General features: G+C 54.9%; 1 protein-coding gene across 1 annotated transcript; it reads left to right on the forward strand.

The window, feature by feature from the left end:
* Positions 1 to 2,384: 2,384 nt before the first annotated feature.
* Positions 2,385 to 6,601, forward strand: LOC134758127 (uncharacterized). The gene is made up of 3 exons (XM_063704490.1): positions 2,385 to 2,635; positions 5,667 to 5,724; positions 5,843 to 6,601. The coding sequence occupies exons 1-3, from the start codon at positions 2,524 to 2,526 to the stop codon at positions 6,357 to 6,359; spliced, it is 687 nt and encodes a 228-aa protein (XP_063560560.1). The 5' UTR covers positions 2,385 to 2,523; the 3' UTR covers positions 6,360 to 6,601.
* The last annotated feature ends 12,151 nt before the right edge of the window (positions 6,602 to 18,752 follow it).

An 18,752-nucleotide genomic window follows, 5' to 3' on the forward strand; every position in this document is an offset into this window, starting at 1 on the left:
GTTAGGCTTGTTTTAGGGTCAGGGCCAGGGCCCACGGTTAGGGTTGTTTTAGCGTCAGGGCCAGGGCCCAGAGTTAGGCTTGTTTTAGTGCCAGGGCCCAGGGTTAGGGTTGTTTTAGGTCAGGGCCAGGGCCCAGGTTCAGGGTTGTTTTAGGTCAGTGCCAGGGCCCAGCATTAGGATTGTTTTAGGGTCAGGGCCAGGGCCCAGGTTTAGGGGTGTTTTAGGGTCAGGGCCAGGGCCCAGCGTTAGGGTTGTTTTAGGGTCAGGGCCAGGGCCCAGGGTTAGGCTTGTTTTAGGGTCAAGGCCAGGGCCCTGGTTTAGGGTTGTTTTAGGGTCAGGGCCAGATCCCAGGGTTAGGGTTGTTTTAGGGTCAGGGCCAGGGCCCAGGGTTAGGGTGGTTTTAGGGTCAGGGCCAGGGCCCAGGGTTAGGGTTGTTTTAGGGTCACGGCCAGGGCCCAGGGTTAGGCTTGTTTTAGGGTCAGGGCCAGGGCCCAGGGTTAGGGTTGTTTTAGGGTCAGGGCCAGGGCCCATGGTTAGGCTTGTTTTAGGTTCAGGGCCAGGGCCCAGGGTTAGGCTTGTTTTAGGGTCAAGGCCAGGGCCCTGGTTTAGGGTTGTTTTAGGGTCAGGGCCAGATCCCAGGGTTAGGGTTGTTTTAGGGTCAGGGCCAGGGCCCAGGTTTAGGGTGGTTTTAGGGTCAGGACTTGGGCCCAGGTTTAGGCTTGTTTTAGTGCTAGGGCCCAGGGTTAGGGTTGTTTTAGAGTCAGGGCCAGGGCCCAGGGTTAGGGTTGCTTTAGGTCAGGGCCAGGGCCCAGGGTTAGGGTTGCTTTATGTCAGGGCCAGGGCCCAGGGTTAGGCTTGTTTTATCTTAGGGCCAGGTCCCAAGTTTAGGGTTGTTTTAGGGTCACGGCCAGGGCCCAGGGTTAGGCTTGTTTTAGGGTCAGGGCCAGGGCCCAGGGTTAGGGTTGTTTTAGGTTCCGGTCCAGGGCCCAGGGTTAGGCTTGTTTTAGGGTCAGGGCCAGGGCCCAGGTTTAGGGTTGTTTTAGGTTCAGGGCCAGGTCCCAGGGTTAGGGTTGTTTTAGGGTCAGGACCTGGGCCCAGGCTTAGGCTTGTTTTAGTGCGAGGGCCCAGGGTTAGGGTTGTTTTAGGGTCAGGGCCAGGGCCCAGGTTTAGGGTTGTTTTAGGTCAGGGCCAGGGCCTAGGTTTAGGGTTGTTTTAGGTCAGGACCAGGTCCCAGGTTTAGGGTTGTTTTAGGGTCAGGGCCAGGGCCTAGGGTTAGGGTTGTTTTAGGGTCAGGGCCAGGGCCCAGGTTTAGGGTTGTTGTAGGGTCAGGGCCAGGGCCCACGGTTAGGCTTGTTTTAGGGTCAGGACCGGGGCCCAGGGTTAGGCTTGTTTTAGGTTCAGGGCTAGGGCCCAGGGTTAGGGTTGTTTTAGGGTCAGGACCTGGGCCCAGGGTTAGGCTTGTTTTAGTGCCAGGGCCCAGGGTTAGCCTTGTTTTAGGGTCAGGGCCAGGGCCCAGTGTTAGGCTTGTTTTAGGGTCAGGGCCAGCGCCAAGGGATTGGGTTGTTTTAGGGTCAGGGCCAGGGCCCAGAGTTAGGGTTGTTTTGGGTTCAGGGCCAGGGCCCAGGGTTAGGCTTGCTTTAGGGTCAGGGACAGGGCCCAGGGTTAGGGTTGTTTAAGGTCAGGGCCGGGACCCCGGTTTGGGGTTTTAGGCTCAGGGCCAGGGCCCAGTGTTAGGGTTTTATTGTCAGGGCCCAGGGTTAGGGTTTTAGGGTCAGGGCCCAGGGTTAGGGTTTTAGTGTCAGGGCCCATGTTTAGGGTGATTTCCAGGAAGTGACCTCACAATGACTCAAGCTACCACTTACTGTTGATTGTGACGAAATGCTAGCTGAGGCACATGCCTTGGGAGCTAAGTGGTTGCTGCCCTTGACTACTATGAAGACTGGTGTGGGAAGGGTCGCTTTGGATGCAGTTGAGTTGGGGTCCCCAACCCCTGAGCCTTGGAGCCGTAAGGAGCCACACAGCAGGTGAGTGGTGTCGAGTGAGGGAGTGAGGGAAGCTTCGTCTGTATTTACAGCCACTCCCCTTTGCTCACATTCCCGCTTGAGCTCCACCTTCTCAGATGAGCAGCAGCATTAGATTCTCATAGGAGAACGCACCCTGTTGTGAACCGTGCATGTGAGGGATCTAGGTTGCGCTGTTCTTATGAGAATCTAATACCTATTGATCTGTCACTTTCTCCCATCACGCTCAGGTGGGACCATCCAGTTTCAGGAAAACAAGCTTAACACGCCCACTGATTCTACATTATGGTGAGTTCTATAATTATTTTATTATATATTCCAGTGTAATAATGGAAATGAAGTGCCTAATAAACGTAAATGTGCTTAAATCTTTTGGCCCAGCTCCTACCTCCCGGCAGCCTTGCCAGGCCCAGAACTCTCTCCAGTCAGCCTCTACAGACCAAGCTCATGACTCACAATGGCCTATTTAGGCCCATAGCCTACCTCACGGCAGTCTCCGCAGATGAGCCTACTGCCTCACAACAGCCTCCACAGGCACAGCTCCATCGTTACAATGGCCTCTTTAGACCCAGCTCCTGCCTCCCAGCCTTGTCTCCAGGCCCTGAACTTTCTCCGTAAGTTGAGGTAGCTGGGACTGTAGGTATACATGACGATACTTGGCTAATTTTTAAATTGTTTTGCAGACATGGGGTCTCACTTTGTTGGCCAGGCTGCTGTCAAACTAATGGCCTCAAGTGACCCTTCCACCCCTGCCTCCCATCCTCGAGGTATGTGCCACCACAAGGGGCACTTGTTCAATTTTCTAAAGAAAAAATTTCTAAAGTAAGGCTGTGGGATGATGGCAGGAAGATAAAAGAAAAACAGAAGAATAAGTTAAAATGACTTATTCACACATATTCTTTTGACAGCAAGAAGAACTGTTAGTATATACATTGCTTACAAACAAACAAACGGCAGATAAACAATGTTGTATAGGAACTTCAACACACACTGTACAATATTCCCACTTTGCTGACATAAGTTATGGAAATTTCGTGGTTTACTTGAGTGTCGCTACCAGTATTTTGCTACTCTGATGATTTTTATCAACTTCCTCATCTGTTAACTTCTCTCCAAAGTATGTCATGTCACGACATACTGCCGCTGCACGAACACAGCCAGTGTCTTCCTATTAAACATGTAGAATGCTTTCCTAATTTCTCTTTTTACTCTCTGTCTTTGTGTTCTGCATTTTCCTTACTTTTATTGTCAGAAACTCCAGAAAGTCAATCGTACTAATTTATCACGATTTGCTTTATTAATTTATACTTTGCTTATATGGAATTTTGCCCAACAGACCTCATTACAATTTCTTACGTGTTTTATTTATTTATTTTTTTCTGAGACAGGGTCTCCCTCTGTTGTCCAAGGCTGGAGGGTAGTAGTGCTATCGCAGCTGACTGCAGCCTCAACCTTCCAGGCTGAAGCGATCCTCCCATCTCAACCTCCCACGTGGCTGAGACTACAGGTGCTTGCCACTACGCCCAACTAATATTTGGTTTTTTCATATACGTGGATTCCAGAGGGGTGACAGCGAAACGTGAGTAAGCATGGATTTTGGTATATGCAGAGATGGGGGGCTGTAACTAATTCTGTATACTGAGGGACGGCAACTGTATATGTTTTTACAATTATGCTGTAGGATACATACTGTTGCATAGCCTTGAAAATAATAATTTTTAATGGAGTGGAAGAATAATAATAATATTGCTAAAAGTAGCAGCTGGCCAGGTGTGGTGGCTCACACTGGTAATCGCAACACTTTGGGAGGCTGAGGCAGGAGGATGGCTTGAGGCCAAGAGTTTGCGATAGGCCTTGGAAACAAAGGGGGAGTCACCATCCCTACAGAAAAATACATGAATTAGCCTAGTGTGGTGGCACGTTCCTGTAGTCCCAGCTACTTGGGAGGCTGAGGTGGGAGGATCACTCAAGCCCAGGGAGGCTGAGACTGCAGTGAGTCATGATCAGGCCTCTGCACTCCAGCCTGGGTGACAGAGTGAGACCCTGTCTCAAAACAACAAAAAAGTAGCAGCTAACATCAACTGACCTTTTATATCAGGTGCCTATTGATACCATAGTTTAATTTCTTAGAACTGTTTCTTATTTCACTTACCAACTCTGTCTTCAGTTACTCCCAGATTTTTACTGTGTGTGTACAGATGACCTTTTGTTTAGATTGAATTGTCTCCCCAGAAGTAAGATTACTGTGAGTCATGGTGAATGGACATTCTCATTACCCTTGATGTAAATTGACAGGGTTTTGGGTGCCTCCCAGCTATAATCTTAGCACTTTGGGAGGCTAAGAGAGGAGGATTGCTTGAGGCCAAGAGTTGGAGGAGGCAGTATGGCAGTATGGTGAGACCCTGTCTCCATTATTTTAAAAAATTGACAAGCTTTACCCGGGAAGGCTTATACACAATGTAAACACCCCTCATAGTATAAGAAAGTGCCCATTTCACTGCACCTTTGCCAGCACAGGGTATTATAATTTAGTAAGTCATTTTTTGTTTGATTATTTTAAATAGATAAAAGACCTCATATTACTTTACTTGTCACATTTCAACATCTTTCCTTAGCTTATTAGCTCTACCTCTTTTCTGTCTGTAAATGGTTGTTGTTGTTTTGTTCTTTGAGACAGGGTCTTGCTCTGTCACCAGGCTAGACTGTAGTGGCATAATCATGCCTCACTGCAGCCTTGACCTCCCAGGCTCAAACTTCAGCATTCCGAGTAGCTGGGACTACAAGTGTGCACCACCACTCCCAGCTAACTTTTTTCTTCTTTTGGATAGAGACAGGTTCTCACTGTGTTGTCCAGACCGGTCTCTAGCTCCTGGCCTTAAGCAATCCTCCTGCATTAGCTTCTCAAATTGCTGGAATTTCAGGCATGAGCCATCATGCCTGGCCTGGGCTAGTCCTGTATTCTCTAGAGTTCTCTTTACTTTGTGCTAGCCAATCTCTCATTATGCTGTTCACCTGTTATAATGAATAATTCTCCGTATTAAATTTTACCACTTTAAACTTTTGAGTGGTTTATGCTTCCTGATTGGACTCTGACTAATATGTTAGGAAGGGTCCCAGGAGATAAACCCACACAGATGGGATTTGGGCATAGGTTTGGTTTCCCAGGGGGCAGTGCTGAGCTCTTTGCCAGTGGGAAATGGGATGCTGGTGATTTCCAGGAAGTGACCTCACAGTGACTCAAGCTACCACTTACTGTTGATTGTGACGAAATGCCAGCTGAGGCACATGCCTTGGGAGCTAAGTGGTTGCTGCCCTTGACCACTATGAAGACTGGTGTGGGAAGGGTCGCTTTGGATGCACTTGAGCAGGGGTCCCCAACCCCTGAGCCATGGAGCCGTAGGGAGCCACACAGCAGGAGGTGAGTGGTGTCGAGTGAGGGAGTGAGGGAAGCTTCGTCTGTATTTACAGCCACTCCCCTTTGCTCACATTCCCGCTTGAGCTCCACCTTCTCAGATGAGCAGCAGCATTAGATTCTCATAGGAGAACGCACCCTGTTGTGAACCGTGCATGTGAGGGATCTAGGTTGCGCTGTGCTTATGAGTATCTAATACCTATTGATCTGTCACTTTCTCCCATCACGCTCAGGTGGGACCATCCAGTTTCAGGAAAACAAGCTTAACACGCCCACTGATTCTACATTATGGTGAGTTGTATAATCATTTTATTATATATTGGATATATAATACGTATATATATTTATATATATGTAATAATGGAAATAAAGTGCCTAATAAATGTAAATGTGCTTAAATCTTTTTAAGCAGATTCTTCAGGCCCAGCATCTGCCTCACTGTGGACCCCCCAAGCCAAGCTCCCAACCTTTCAGCAGCTTCTACACACCCAGCTCCCGCCTGCCAGTGGCCTCTTCAGGCCCATGGGGCTCATTCCTCACAACAGCCTTTCCAGTCCCAGTTTTTCCCTTCCGGCGGCCTCTCCGGGCTGAGAACCTCCTCAAGTCGGCCTCTCCAGACTCACTTGCACCCTCCAGGCGTCCTCTCCGGGCCAAGCTCCTCTTCCTGGCTGCATCTCCAGGCCCGACTCCTGCCTCTCAACAACCTCTTTGGACTCAGTGCCTACCCATCTCCTGGCGTCCTTGGTCGGCCCACAGCTTCCTCAAGCCAAGCTCCCCAGGCCCAGGTCAGGCCTCACGGTGCCCCCTCCACGATGAGCTCCTGCCCTCCAATGGCACCTGCAGGACCCAAATGGTCTCCGGTCGGTGGACTCCTCCACGCCAAGCTTGGGCCTCCCGGTGACCTCTGCAGGCCCAAGTTGTCCTGAAGTCGGCATCTCCCAGCCATGCCTCCCAGCAAGTAAGCAAGCTCTTTTGGCTCAACTCCTGCCCAGCTCCCAACCGCCTTTGTAGGTCCCGAACTTTCTCCAGCCAAGTTCTTTGGGCCTCATTCCTGCCGCCCGGTGGCCTGTACGGGCCCAGCAATGGTTGGAGAACGGCCTCTGCAGGTCCCGCTCTTGCCTCCCAGGGGCCTCTCCAGGCCCAGCTCTTGCCCCCACGGCGGCCATCTGGGGCCAAGTCCCTGCCTGCCTCCCAGCAGCCCGCATGCGGCCCAGCTCCTCCCTCACGGTGGCCTGTTGATGCCCATGCCTCTGGTACCCTGCCCAGAGGCATGAGCCCCTGCCACACACTGGCTCCTCCCACGCTGAGAGAGGTCAGCGTGAGCCCTTGCCTCACACCGGCCCCTCCCATGCTGAGAGAGGTCAGCGTGAGCCCCTTGCCTCACACTGGCTCCTCCCACGCTGAGAGAGGTCAGCGTGAGCCCTTGCCTCACACCGGCCCCTCCCATGCTGAGAGAGGTCGGCGTGAGCCCTTGACTCACACCGGCCCCTCCCACGGTGAGAGAGGTCAGCGTCAGCCCCTTGCCTCACCCCGGCCCCTCCCACGCTGAGAGAGGTCGGCGTGAGCCCTTGCCTCACACCAGCCCCTCCCACGCTGAGAGAGGTCAGCGTGAGCCCCTTGCCTCACCCCGGCCCCTCCCACACTGAGAGAGGTCGGCATGAGCCCTTGCCTCACACCGGCCCCTCCCACGCTGAGAGAGGTCAGCGTGAGCCCTTGCCTCACACCGGCCCCTCCCACGCTGAGAGAGGTCAGCGTCAGCCCCTTGCCTCACACCGGCCCCTCCCACGCTGAGAGAGGTCAGCCTGAGCCCTTGCCTCACACCGGCCCCTCCCACGCTGAGAGAGGTCAGCGTCAGCCCCTTGCCTCACACCGGCCCCTCCCACGCTGAGAGAGGTCAACATGAGCCCCTTGCCTCACACGGGCCCCTCCCATGCTGAGAGAGGTCAGCGTGAGCCCTTGCCTCACACCGGCCCCTCCCACGCTGAGAGAGGTCAGCCTGAGCCCTTGCCTCACACCGGCCCCTCCCACGCTGAGAGAGGTCAGCGTGAGCCCCTTGCCTCACCCCGGCCCCTCCCACGCTGAGAGAGGTCGGCGTGAGCCCTTGCCTCACACCGGCCCCTCCCACGGTGAGAGAGGTCAGCGTCAGCCCCTTGCCTCACACCGGCCCCTCCCACGCTGAGAGAGGTCAGCGTGATCCCTTGACTCACACCGGCCCCTCCCACGCTGAGAGAGGTCAGCGTGAGCCCTTGCCTCACACCGGCCCCTCCCACGCTGAGAGAGGTCAGCGTGAGCCCTTGCCTCACACCGGCCCCTCCCACGCTGAGAGAGGTCAGCGTGAGCCCCTTGCCTCACCCCGGCCCCTCCCACGGTGAGAGAGGTCAGCATCAGCCCCTTGCCTCACAGCGGCCCCTCCCACGCTGAGAGAGGTCGGCGTGAGCCCTTGCCTCACACCGGCCCCTCCCACGCTGAGAGAGGTCAGCGTCAGCCCCTTGCCTCACAGCGGCCCCTCCCACGCTGAGAGAGGTCAGCGTGAGCCCTTGCCTCACACCGGCCCCTCCCACGCTGAGAGAGGTCAGCGTGAGCCCCTGCCTCAACAGGCCACCGTGAGGGAGGAGCAGGGTCGCAAGCGGGCTGCTGTGAGGCAGGCAGCGACTTGGGCCTGGGAGGTCGTGGTGGGGTGAGAGCTGGGCTTGGAGACTCCCCTGGGAGGCAACCGCGGGGCCTACAGACTCTGTTCTCCAGCCGGAGCTGGGACTGTTCAGGTACTGGGAGGTGGGATGTGGGTCTGAAGAGCTTGGTTGCAGAAACTTCGGGGTCTACAAACGCAGGTGGGAGCTGAGCCAAAAAAGCTTGTTTGCTGGGAGGCGGGAGATGCAGCCAGGAGAAACAGCTGTGCCTGCAGAGGCCGCCATGCGGGAGGCGGAGGCCGGGCCTCCTCAAATCGGCCTCTCCAGACCCACTTGCAGCCTCCCGGCATCCTCTCCGGGCCCAGCTCTTCCTCCTGGCTGCGTCTCCAGGCCTGACTCTGGCCTCCCAACAACGTCTTTGGACTCAGCTCCTGCCCAGCTCCCAGCAGGCCCAAGTTGTCGTCAAGTCGGCCTGGAATTGGGCCCGGAAGAGCAGCAAGTCGGCCTCCCCGGGCCCAGCTCCGTCCTCTAGGCGGCCTCTCCAGGTGCAAAACTTCCTCGAGTCAGCCTCTCCAGGCCCAGCTCCTCCTGCCTCCCAGTGGCCTCTTTCAGCCCAGACCAGCTCATGGCTCTTGGCGGCCTTCCCAGGCCCCGCTTTTGACTTTTGGTGGCCTCTTCAGGCCCAGAACTTGACCTCCAGTGGGCCTTTGCAGGCCCGGCCTCCTGCCTCTCGAAGGCCTGCACGGGCCCGGACTCACAGCGGACTCACAGCGGACTCTCCATGCCCAGCTAGCTCTCGCCTCATTGCGGCCTCCCGAGTCCAAAGCTCCTGCCTCTCGGCCGCTTCGGCAGGCCCAGCTCCCGCCTGCCAGTGGCCTCTTTAGGCCCAGCTCGTTCCTCACAACGGCCTTCCCAGGCCCCGTTTTTCCCTTCTGGCAGCCTCTTGGCCTCTAATTTGTTTATCTTTTGTGTATAAATCCCAAAATATTGAATTTTGGAATATTTCCACCATTATGTAAATATTTTGGTAGGTGATTTATTTGGGGTGAGTTTCTGCACCAAGCCCGAATTTTTTATTTTATTTTCCTTATTATTTGGTGTTAAACAGGTTTAATGACGGTCATGGCAACTGTTTGGCACAATGAAAAATATCGCCCATGATCAACGTGTTCTGTTCTGGGGAAGGGGGCAAAGGCAGGGTGAATCACTTTCTTAAAAAGTATAGCTCAAGTTGGGAGTGCAGAGGGAATGGGGAGAAAACCCTCCCGCTGCCTGTGTCGAAGTGCAGGAGCCCCCACCCCCATACTCACCTGAGTCCAGCCCCTCTGGGGAAAGAAGGGGTGCATGAACTCCCCCTAGTCCACAGGCACCTCCCTGTGGCCCAAGGCCCTCTTCACACTCCATCTTGTAGCCCCAACAGGAGCTATTTTCCGAAAAGTGAAAAGCTCTGAAGGTCCCACAATTCATGGTATGTACACCTCCCTCACCAGGGGCTGCAAAGTGGCCTGGAGCTCCATACTGAGTAGAAGTCTTTGGGCCAGAGTCAGCATCTGGCTGACGGTCCGGATATCCTGGTTGGAGTGACCCTGGTGCGCCCTGCCAGGGCCTGGTGCCGCTTGCTGAAGATCATGACCGCCACTCATGGGCCACCGATGTGGTCCTTGTCCCATTTGTTGGGGCTGCGTCCATCCTTCTCAGAAGATGAGTCCTGTTCCTTGCGCAGGGCACTGAGGGACTGGGCCTGACATCATCTGAGTGGTAGAGGCAACTGGGTGTCAGGAGACATGATGGAGAGGAAAGCATCATCATGGTCATTCTCTGTCTCACTGTCCAGCAGGGACTCCCCTGAGGGGCCCAGGGCTCCTCCTCCATGGTGGGAGGTGAGCTTTTAACAGGTTCCACCACCCCCAAAGTGTGTGGGGTTGCGGGCCCTGGGCTTTCAGGGCAGGTGGCTCCAGGGGGCCGCCCAGGGTCAACACTCCCTGTGCCACCTGGTGGATGCTCATGAGCAACAGCTGCCAACTTGGCAGGTTGTTTTCTCTGGTTGGAGGCCACTGAGTAACTGGCAGGTTGCTGGGCCTCGTGTGGCTGCAGGGAGGGGTCAGGAAGGGGATGGAGTACCAGGGGAACACGGCCACAGAGTGACCTTCCACATTCCTCCACACGAACATGCTGACGCCACGGGAGGCCTCACTGAATGCAGGCCTGGGGGCCGAGTACTTGGTCCGGGCAGGGAGTTCCTGGCAGGAGCTCACACCTCACCCCCTCCTCAGCCCAGGTGGCTTGGGCCCAGAGAAGTGGGGGTTGGAGAGGAGCAGAAGACCAGGCCTCAAGTTTTGTTTTTTTTTGTTTGTTTTTTTGTTTTTGAAATGTAGTTTGACTCTTGTCACCCAGGCTGGAGTGCAGTGGCACGATCTCAGTGGCCTTCATACCTGGCTAATTTTTTGTATTTTTACTGGGGGTGGGGTTTTGCCATGTTGGCCAGGCTGGTCTTGACCTCCCGACCTCAGGTGATCCACCCACCTCAGCCTCCCAAAATGGGATTACGGGCATGAGCCACTGCTCCCAACTTCATTCATTTTTACTTGAAAAACTCCGTTAAGCATTTTTTTAAGGTAGACCTAGTGGTCCTGAATGCCCTCAGCTTTGTTTGTCGAGGAAGCACGTTATTTCTTTTTTCTTTCTGAAGGACAGCTTTGTCAGACATAGTATTAGTTGCTGGCACTTTTTTTCTTTCAGCACTTTGAATGTATTATTCGATTCTGTCCTGACCTGCAAAGTTTCTTTAACTTTTGACTATTTGATTATATTGTGACTTGGTGAGTATCTATTTGGTTTGAACCTCTTCAGGAATCTTTAAGCTTCATGGATTTAGATGTCTAAATCTTTCCCACGATTTAGGCAGTCTTCAGCCATTCTTTAAATAAGCTTTCTTCTCCTTTCTCTACTTTCCTTTTCAAACTCCCATAACCTGACAATGGGTTGCCTAATGGTGTCTTGTTGGCTTTCTTTTCTCTGTCTTTTTTTCTTTTTTTTTTTTTTGAGACAGAGTCATGCTCTGTCACCCAGGCTGGAGTGCAATGTGTGGTCTAGGCTCACTAGGGTTAGGGTTAGGGTTTTAGGGTAAGGGCGAAGGGTTAGGGTTTTAGGGTAAGGGCGAAGGGTTAGGGTTTTAGGGTCAGGGCCCAGGGTTAGGGTTTTAGGGTCAGGGCCCAGGGTTAGGGTTTTAGGGTCAGGGCCCAGGGTTAGGGTTTTAGGGACAGGGCCCAGCATTAGGGTTTTAGGGTCAGGGCCCGGGGCCCAGGGTTAGGGTTTTAGGGTCAGTGCCTGGGGCCCAGGGTTAGGGCTTTAGGGCCAGGGCCCGGGGCCAGGGTTAGGGATTTATGGCCAGGGCCCGGGGCCCACGGTTAGGGCTTTAGGGCCAGGGCCCGGGGCCCGGGGCCCAGGGTTAGGGCTTTAGGGTCAGGGCCCGGGGCCCAGGGTTAGGGCTTTAGGGTCAGGGCCCGGGGCCCAGGGTTAGGGCTTCAGGGACAGGGCCCGGGGCCCAGGGTTAGGGCTTCAGGGACAGGGCCCGGGGCCCAGGGTTAGGGCTTCAGGGTCAGGGCCCGGGGCCCAGTGTTAGGGCTTCAGGGTCAGGGCCCGGGGCCCAGGGTTAGGGCTTCAGGGTCAGGGCCGGGGCCCAGGGTTTGGGCTTCAGGGTCAGGGCCCGGGGCCCAGGGTTTGGGCTTCAGGGTCAGGGCCCGGGGCCCAGGGTTTGGGCTTCAGGGTCAGGGCCCGGGGCCCAGGGTTAGGGCTTCAGGGTCAGGGCCCGGGGCCCAGGGTTAGGGCTTCAGGGTCAGGGCCCGGGGCCCAGGGTTAGGGCTTCAGGGTCCGGGCCCGGGGCGCAGGGTTAGGGCTTCAGGGTCAGGGACCGGGGCCCAGGGTTAGGGCTTCAGGGTCAGGGCCCAGGGCCCAGGGTTAGGGCTTCAGGGTCCGGGCCCGGGGCCCAGGGTTAGGGCTTCAGGGTCAGGGACCGGGGCCCAGGGTTAGGGTTTTAGGGTCAGGGCCCGGGGCCCAGGGTTAGGGTGATTTCCAGGAAGTGACCTCACAACGACTCAAGCTACCACTTATTGTTGATTGTGATGAAATGCCAGCTGAGGCACACACCTTGGGAGCTAAGTGGTTGCTGCACTTGACTACTATGAAGACTGGTGTGGGAAGGGTCGCTTTGGATGCACTTGAGCAGGGGTCCCCAACCCCTGAGCCATGGAGCCGTAAGGAGCCACACAGCAGGTGAGTGGTGTCGAGTGAGGGAGTGAGGGAAGCTTCGTCTGTATTTACAGCCACTCCCCTTTGCTCACATTCCCGCCTGAGCTCCACCTTCTCAGATGAGCAGCAGCATTAGATTCTCATAGGAGAACGCACCCTGTTGTGAACCGTGCATGTGAGGGATCTAGGTTGCGCTGTGCTTATGAGAATCTAATACCTATTGATCTGTCACTTTCTCCCATCACGCTCAGGTGGGACCATCCAGTTTCAGGAAAACAAGCTTAACACGCCCACTGATTCTACATTATGGTGAGTTCTATAATTATTTTATTATATATTCCAGTGTAATAATGGAAATGAAGTGCCTAATAAATGTAAATGTGCTTAAATCTTTTGGCCCAGCTCCTACCTCCCGGCAGCCTCGCCAGGCCCAGAACTCTCTCCAGTCAGCCTCTACAGACCAAGCTCATGACTCACAATGGCCTATTTAGGCCCATACCCTACCTCACGGCAGTCTCCGCAGATGAGCCTACTGCCTCACAACAGCCTCCACAGGCACAGCTCCATCATTACAATGGCCTCTTTAGACCCAGCTCCTGCCGCCCAGCCTTCTCTCCAGGCCCTGAACTTTCTCCGTAAGTTGAGGTAGCTGGGACTGTAGGTATACATGACGATACTTGGCTAATTTTTAAATTGTTTTGCAGACATGGGGTCTCACTTTGTTGGCCAGGCTGCTGTCAAACTAATGGCCTCAAGTGACCCTTCCACCCCTGCCTCCCATCCTCGAGGTATGTGCCACCACAAGGAGCACTTGTTCAATTTTCTAAAGAAAAAATTTCTAAAGTAAGGCTGTGGGATGATGGCAGGAAGATAAAAGAAAAACAGAAGAATAAGTTAAAATGACTTATTCACACATATTCTTTTGACAGCAAGAAGAACTGTTAGTATATACATTGCTTACAAACAAACAAACGGCAGATAAACAATGTTGTATAGGAACTTCAACACACACTGTACAATATTCCCACTTTCCTGACATAAGTTATGGAAATTTCGTGGTTTCCTTGAGTGTCGCTACCAGTATTTTGGTCCTCTGACGATTTTTATCAACTTCCTCATCTGTTAACTTCTCTCCAAAGTATGTCATGTCACGACATACTGCCGCTGCACGAACACGGCCAGTGTCTTCCTATTAAACATGTAGAATGCTTTCCTAATTTCTCTTTTTACTCTCTGTCTTTGTGTTCTGCACTTTCCTTACTTTTATTGTCAGAAACTCCAGAAAGTCAATTGTACTAATTTATCACGATTTGCTTTATTAATTTATACTATGCTTATATGGAATTTTGCCCAACAGACCTCATTACAATTTGGGCCAGGGCCCAGGGTTAGGTTTGTTTCAGGGTCAGGGCCAGGGCCCAGGGTTAGGCATGTTTTAGGGTCAGGGCCGGGGCCCAGGTTTAGGGTTGTTTTAGGGTCAGCGCCGGGGCTCAGGGTTAGCGTTGTTTTAGGGTCAGGGCCGGGGCCCAGGGTTAGGGTTGTTTTAGGGTCAGGGCCGGGGCCCAGGGTTAGGGTTGTTTTAGGGTCAGGGCCGGGGCCCAGGGTTAGGGTTGCTTTAGGGTCAGGTCTGGGGCCCAGGGTTAGGCTTGTTTTAGGGTCACGGCCAGGTCCCAGGCTTAGGGTTGTTTTAGGGTCAGGGCCCAGGGTTAGGGTTGTTTTAGGGTGAGTGCCCATGGTTGGGTTTATTTTAGGGTCAGGGCCAGGGCCCAGGGTTTGGTTTGTTTTAGGGTCAGGGCCAGGGCCCAGGGTTAGGGTTGTTTTAAGGTCAGGGCCAGGGCCCAGGGTTAGGCTTGTTTTAGTGCCAGGGCCCAGGTTTAGGGTTTTTTTTAGGTTCGGGGCCCAGGGTAAGGCTTGTTTTAGGATCAGGGCCCAGGGTTAGGGTTGTTTTAGGGTCAGTGCCAGGGCCCAGGGTTAGGGTTGCTTTAGGGTCAGGGCTGGGGCCCAGGGTTAGGGTTGTTTTCGGGTCAGGGCCCGGGCACAGGGTTAGGGTTGTTTTCGGTTCAGGGCCAGGGCCCAGGGTTAGGGTTGTTTTAGGGTCAGGGCCAGGGGCCAGTGTTAGGGTTGTTTTGGGGTCTGGGCCAGGGTCCAGGGTTAGGGTTGTTTTAGGGTCGGGGCCCAGGGTTACGTTTGTTTTAGGGTCGAGGCCCAGGGTTAGGGTTTTTTTCGGGTCGGGGCCCAGGGTTCTGCTTCTTTTAGGATCAGGGCCCAGGGTTAGGGTTGTTTTAGGGTCAGGGACCAAGGTTAGGGTTGTTTTAGGGTGAGGGTACAGGGTTGGGTTTGTTTTAGGGTCAGGACCAGGGCCCAGGGTTAGGCTTGTTTTAGGGTCAGGGCCAGGGCCCAGGTTTAGGCTTGTTTTAGGGTCAGAACCGGGGCCCAGGTTTAGGCTTGTTTTAGGGTCAGGGACAGGGCCCAGGATTAGGGTTGTTTTAGGGTCAGGGCCAGGGCCCAGTGTTAGGCTTGTTTTAGGGTCAGGGCCAGGGCCCAAATTTAGGCTTGTTTTAGGGTCAGGGACAGGGCCCAGGGTTAGGGTTGTTTTAGGGTCAGGGCCAGGGCCCAGGGTTAGGCTTGTTTTAGGGTCAGGGCCAGGGCCCAAGGTTAGGCTTGTTTTAGGGTAAGGGCCACAGCCCAGGGTTAGGGTTGTTTTAGGCTCAGGGCCAGGGCACAGTGTTAGGGTTGTTTCAGGTTCAGGGCCAGGGCCCAGGGTTAGGGTTTTTTTAGGGTGAGGACCTGGGCCGAGGTTTAGGCTTGTTGTAGTGCCAGGACCCAGGGTTAGGGTTGTTTTAGGGTCAGGGCCAGAGCCCACGGTTAGGCTTGTTTTAGGGTCAGGGCCAGGGCCCAGGGTTAGGCTTGTTTTAGGGTCAGGGCCAGGGCCCAGGGTTAGGGTTGTTTTAGGGTGAGGACCTTCGCCCAGGGTTAGGTTTGTTTTAGTGCCAGGGCCCAGGGTTAGGGTTTTTTTAAGGTCAGGGCCCAGGGTTAGGCTTGTTTTAGTATCAGGGCCCAGGGTTAGGGTTGTTTTAGGGTTAGCGCCCAGGGTCAGGGTTGTTTTAGGGTCAGGGCCCAGGGTTAGGGTTGTTTTAGGGTGAGGGCCAGGGCCCAGGTTTAGGGTTGTTTTAGGGTCAGGGCCAGGGCCCAGGGTTAGGGTTGCTTTAGGTCAGGGCCAGGGCCCAGGGTTAGGGTTGTTTTAGGTTAGGGCCAGGTCCCAAGTTTAGGGTTGTTTTAGGGTCAGGGCCAGGGCCCAGGGTTAGGGTTGTTTTAGGGTCAGGGCCAGGGCCCAGTGTTAGGCTTCTTTTAGGGTCAGGGCCAGGGCCCAGGGTTAGGCTTGTTTTAGGGTCAGGGCCAGGGCCCAAGTTTAGGCTTGTTTTAGTGACAGGGACAGGGCCCAGGGTTAGGGTTGTTTTAGGGTCAAGGCCAGGGCCCAGGGTTAGGCTTGTTTTAGGGTCAGGGCCAGGGCCCAGGGTTAGGCTTGTTTTAGGGTCAAGGCCAGGGCCCAAAGTTAGGCTTGTTTTAGGGTAAGGGCCACGGCCCAGGGTTAGGGTTATTTTAGGCTCAGGGCCAGGGCGCAGGGTTAGGGTTGTTTTAGGGTCAGGGCCAGGGCCCAGGGTTAGGGTTGTTTTAGTGTGAGGACCTGGGCCGAGGTTTAGGCTTGTTGTAGTGCCAGGTCCCAGGGTTAGGGTTGTTTTAGGGTCAGGGCCAGGGCCCACGGTTAGGCTTGTTTTAGGGTCAGGGCCAGGGCCCAGAGTTAGGCTTGTTTTAGGGTCAGGGCCCAGGGTTAGGGTTGTTTTAGGGTCAGGGCCCAGGGTTAGGGTTGTTTTAGGGTCAGTGCCTAGGGTCAGGGTTGTTTTAGGGTCAGGGCCCAGGGTTAGGGTTGTTTTAGGGTTAGGGCCCAAGGTTGGGTTTGTTTTAGCGTCAGGGCCAGGGCCCAGGGTAAGGCTTGTTTTAGGGTCAGGGCCAGGGCACAGGTTTAGGGTTGTTTTAGGTCAGGGCCAGGGCCCGGGCCCAGGGTTAGGGTTGTTTTATTGCCAGGGCCCAGGGTTAGGATTTTTTTAGGGTCGGGGCCCAGGGTTAGGCTTGTTTTAGGATCAGGGCCCAGGGTTAGGGTTGTTTTAGGGTCAGGGCCCAGGGTTAGGGTTGTTTTAGTGTCAGGGCCCAGGGTCAGAGTTGTTTTAGGGTCAGGGCCCAGGGTTAGGGTTGTTTTAGGGTGAGGGCCCAGGGTTGGGTTTGTTTTAGCGTCAGGGCCAGGGCCCAGGGTAAGGCTTGTTTTAGGGTCAGGGCCAGGGCACAGGTTTAGGGTGGTTTTAGGTCAGGGCCAGGGCGCAGGGTTAGGGTTGTTTTAGGGTCAGGGCCGGGGCCCAGGTTTAGGGTTGTTTTAGGGTCAGGGCTGGGGCTCAGGGTTAGGGTTGTTTTAGGGTCAGGGCCGGGGTCCAGGGTTAGGGTTGTCTTAGGGTCAGGGTCGGGGCCCAGGGTTAGGGTTGTCTTAGGGTCAGGGCCGGGGCCCAGGGTTAGGCTTGTTTTAGGGTCAGAGCCAGGGACCATGGTTAGGGTTGTTTTAGGGTCAGGGTTAGGGCCAGGGCCCATGGTTGGGGATGTTTTAGTTTCAGGGCGAGGGCCCAGGGTTTGGCTTGTTTTAGGGTCAGGGCCAGGGCCCAGGGTTAGGGTTGTTTTAGGGTCACGGCCAGGTCCAAGGGTTAGGCTTGTTTTAGGGTCAGGGCTAGGGCCCAGGGATAGGGTTGTTTTAGGATCAGGGCCAGGGCCCAGGGTTAGGCGTGTTTTAGGTTCAGGGCCAGGGCCCAGGGTTAGGGTTGTTTTAGGGTCAAGGCCAGGGCCCGGGTTTAGGGTTGTTTTAGGGTCCGGGCCAGGGCCCCGGGTTAGGGTGGTTTTAGGGTCAGGACTTGGGCCAAGGTTTAGGCTTGTTTTAGTGCTAGGGCCCAGGGTTCGGCTTGTTTTAGGGTCAGGGCCAGGTCCCAGTGTTAGGGTTGTTTTAGGGTCAGGACCTGGGCCCAGTTTTAGGCTTGTTTTAGTGCCCGGGCCCAGGGTTCGGCTTGTTTTAGGGTCAGGGCCAGGGCCCACGGTCAGGGTTGTTTTAGGTAAGGGCCAGGGCCCAGCATTAGGGTTGTTTTAGGGTCAGGGACAGGGCCCTGGTTTAGGGGTGTTTTAGGGTCAGGGCCAGCGCCCAGGGTAAAGGTTGTTTCAGTGTCAGGGCCAGGGCCCACGGTTAGGGTTGTTTTAGGGTCAGGGCCAGGGTCCAGGGTAAGGGTTGTTTCAGTGTCAGGGCCAGGGCCCACGGTTAGGATTGTTTTAGGGTCAGGGCCAGGGCCCAGGGTTTTGGTTATTTTAGGGTCAGTCCCCAGGGTTAGGTTTGTTTTTCGGTCAGTGCCCAGGGTTAGGTTTGTTTTAGGTCATGGCCAGGGCCCAGGTTTAGGGTTGTTTTAGGGTCAGGGCCAGGGCCCTGGGTTAGGGTTGTTTTAGGGTCAGGGTCAGGGCCCAGGGTTAGGCTTGTTTTAGGGTCAGGTCCTGGGCCCACGGTTAGCCTTGTTTTAGGGTCAGGGCCAGGGCCCAGGATTAGGCTTGTTTTAGGGTCAAGGACAGGTCCCAGGGTTAGGGTTGTTTTAGGGTCAGGCCCAGGGCCCAGGGTTAGGCTTGTTTTAGGGTCAGGGCCAGGGTCCAGGGTTAGGCTTGTTTTAGGGTCAGGGCCAGGGCCCAGGGGTAGGCTTGTTTTAGGTTCAGGGCCAGGGCCCAGGGTTACGGTTGTTTTAGGGTCAGGACCTGGGCCCAGATTTAGGCTTGTTTTAGTGCCAGGGCCCAGGGTTAGGGTTGTTTTAGGGTCAGGGCCAGTGCCCAGGGTCAGGGTTGTTTTAGGTCAGTGCCAGGGCCCAGCATTAGGGTTGTTTTAGGGTCAGGGCCAGGGCCCAGGCTTAGGGGTGTTTGAGGGTCAGGGCCAGGGCCCAGGGATAGGCTTGTTTTAGGGTCAGGGCCAGGGCCCAGGGATAGGGTTGTTTTAGGGTCAGGGCCAGGGCCCAGGGTTAGGCTTGTTTTAGGGTCAGGGCCAGGGCCGAGGGTTAGGCTTGTTTTAGGGTCAGGGCCAGGGCCCAGGGTTAGGGTTGTTTTAGGGTCAGGGCCAGGGCCCAGGGTTAGGCTTGTTTTAGGGTCAGGGACAGGGCCCAGGATTAGGGTTGTTTTAGGGTCAGGGCCAGGGCCCAGTGTTAGGCTTGTTTTAGGGTCAGGGCCAGGGCCCAAATTTAGGCTTGTTTTAGGGTCAGGGACAGGGCCCAGGGTTAGGGTTGTTTTAGGGTCAGGGCCAGGACCCAGGGTTAGGCTTGTTTTAGGGTCAGGGCCAGGGCCCAAGGTTAGGCTTGTTTTAGGGTAAGGGCCACAGCCCAGGGTTAG

This window comes from Gorilla gorilla, chromosome 2, assembly GCF_029281585.2.
Source record: "Gorilla gorilla gorilla isolate KB3781 chromosome 2, NHGRI_mGorGor1-v2.1_pri, whole genome shotgun sequence".
Taxonomy (NCBI): Eukaryota; Metazoa; Chordata; class Mammalia; order Primates; family Hominidae; genus Gorilla; species Gorilla gorilla.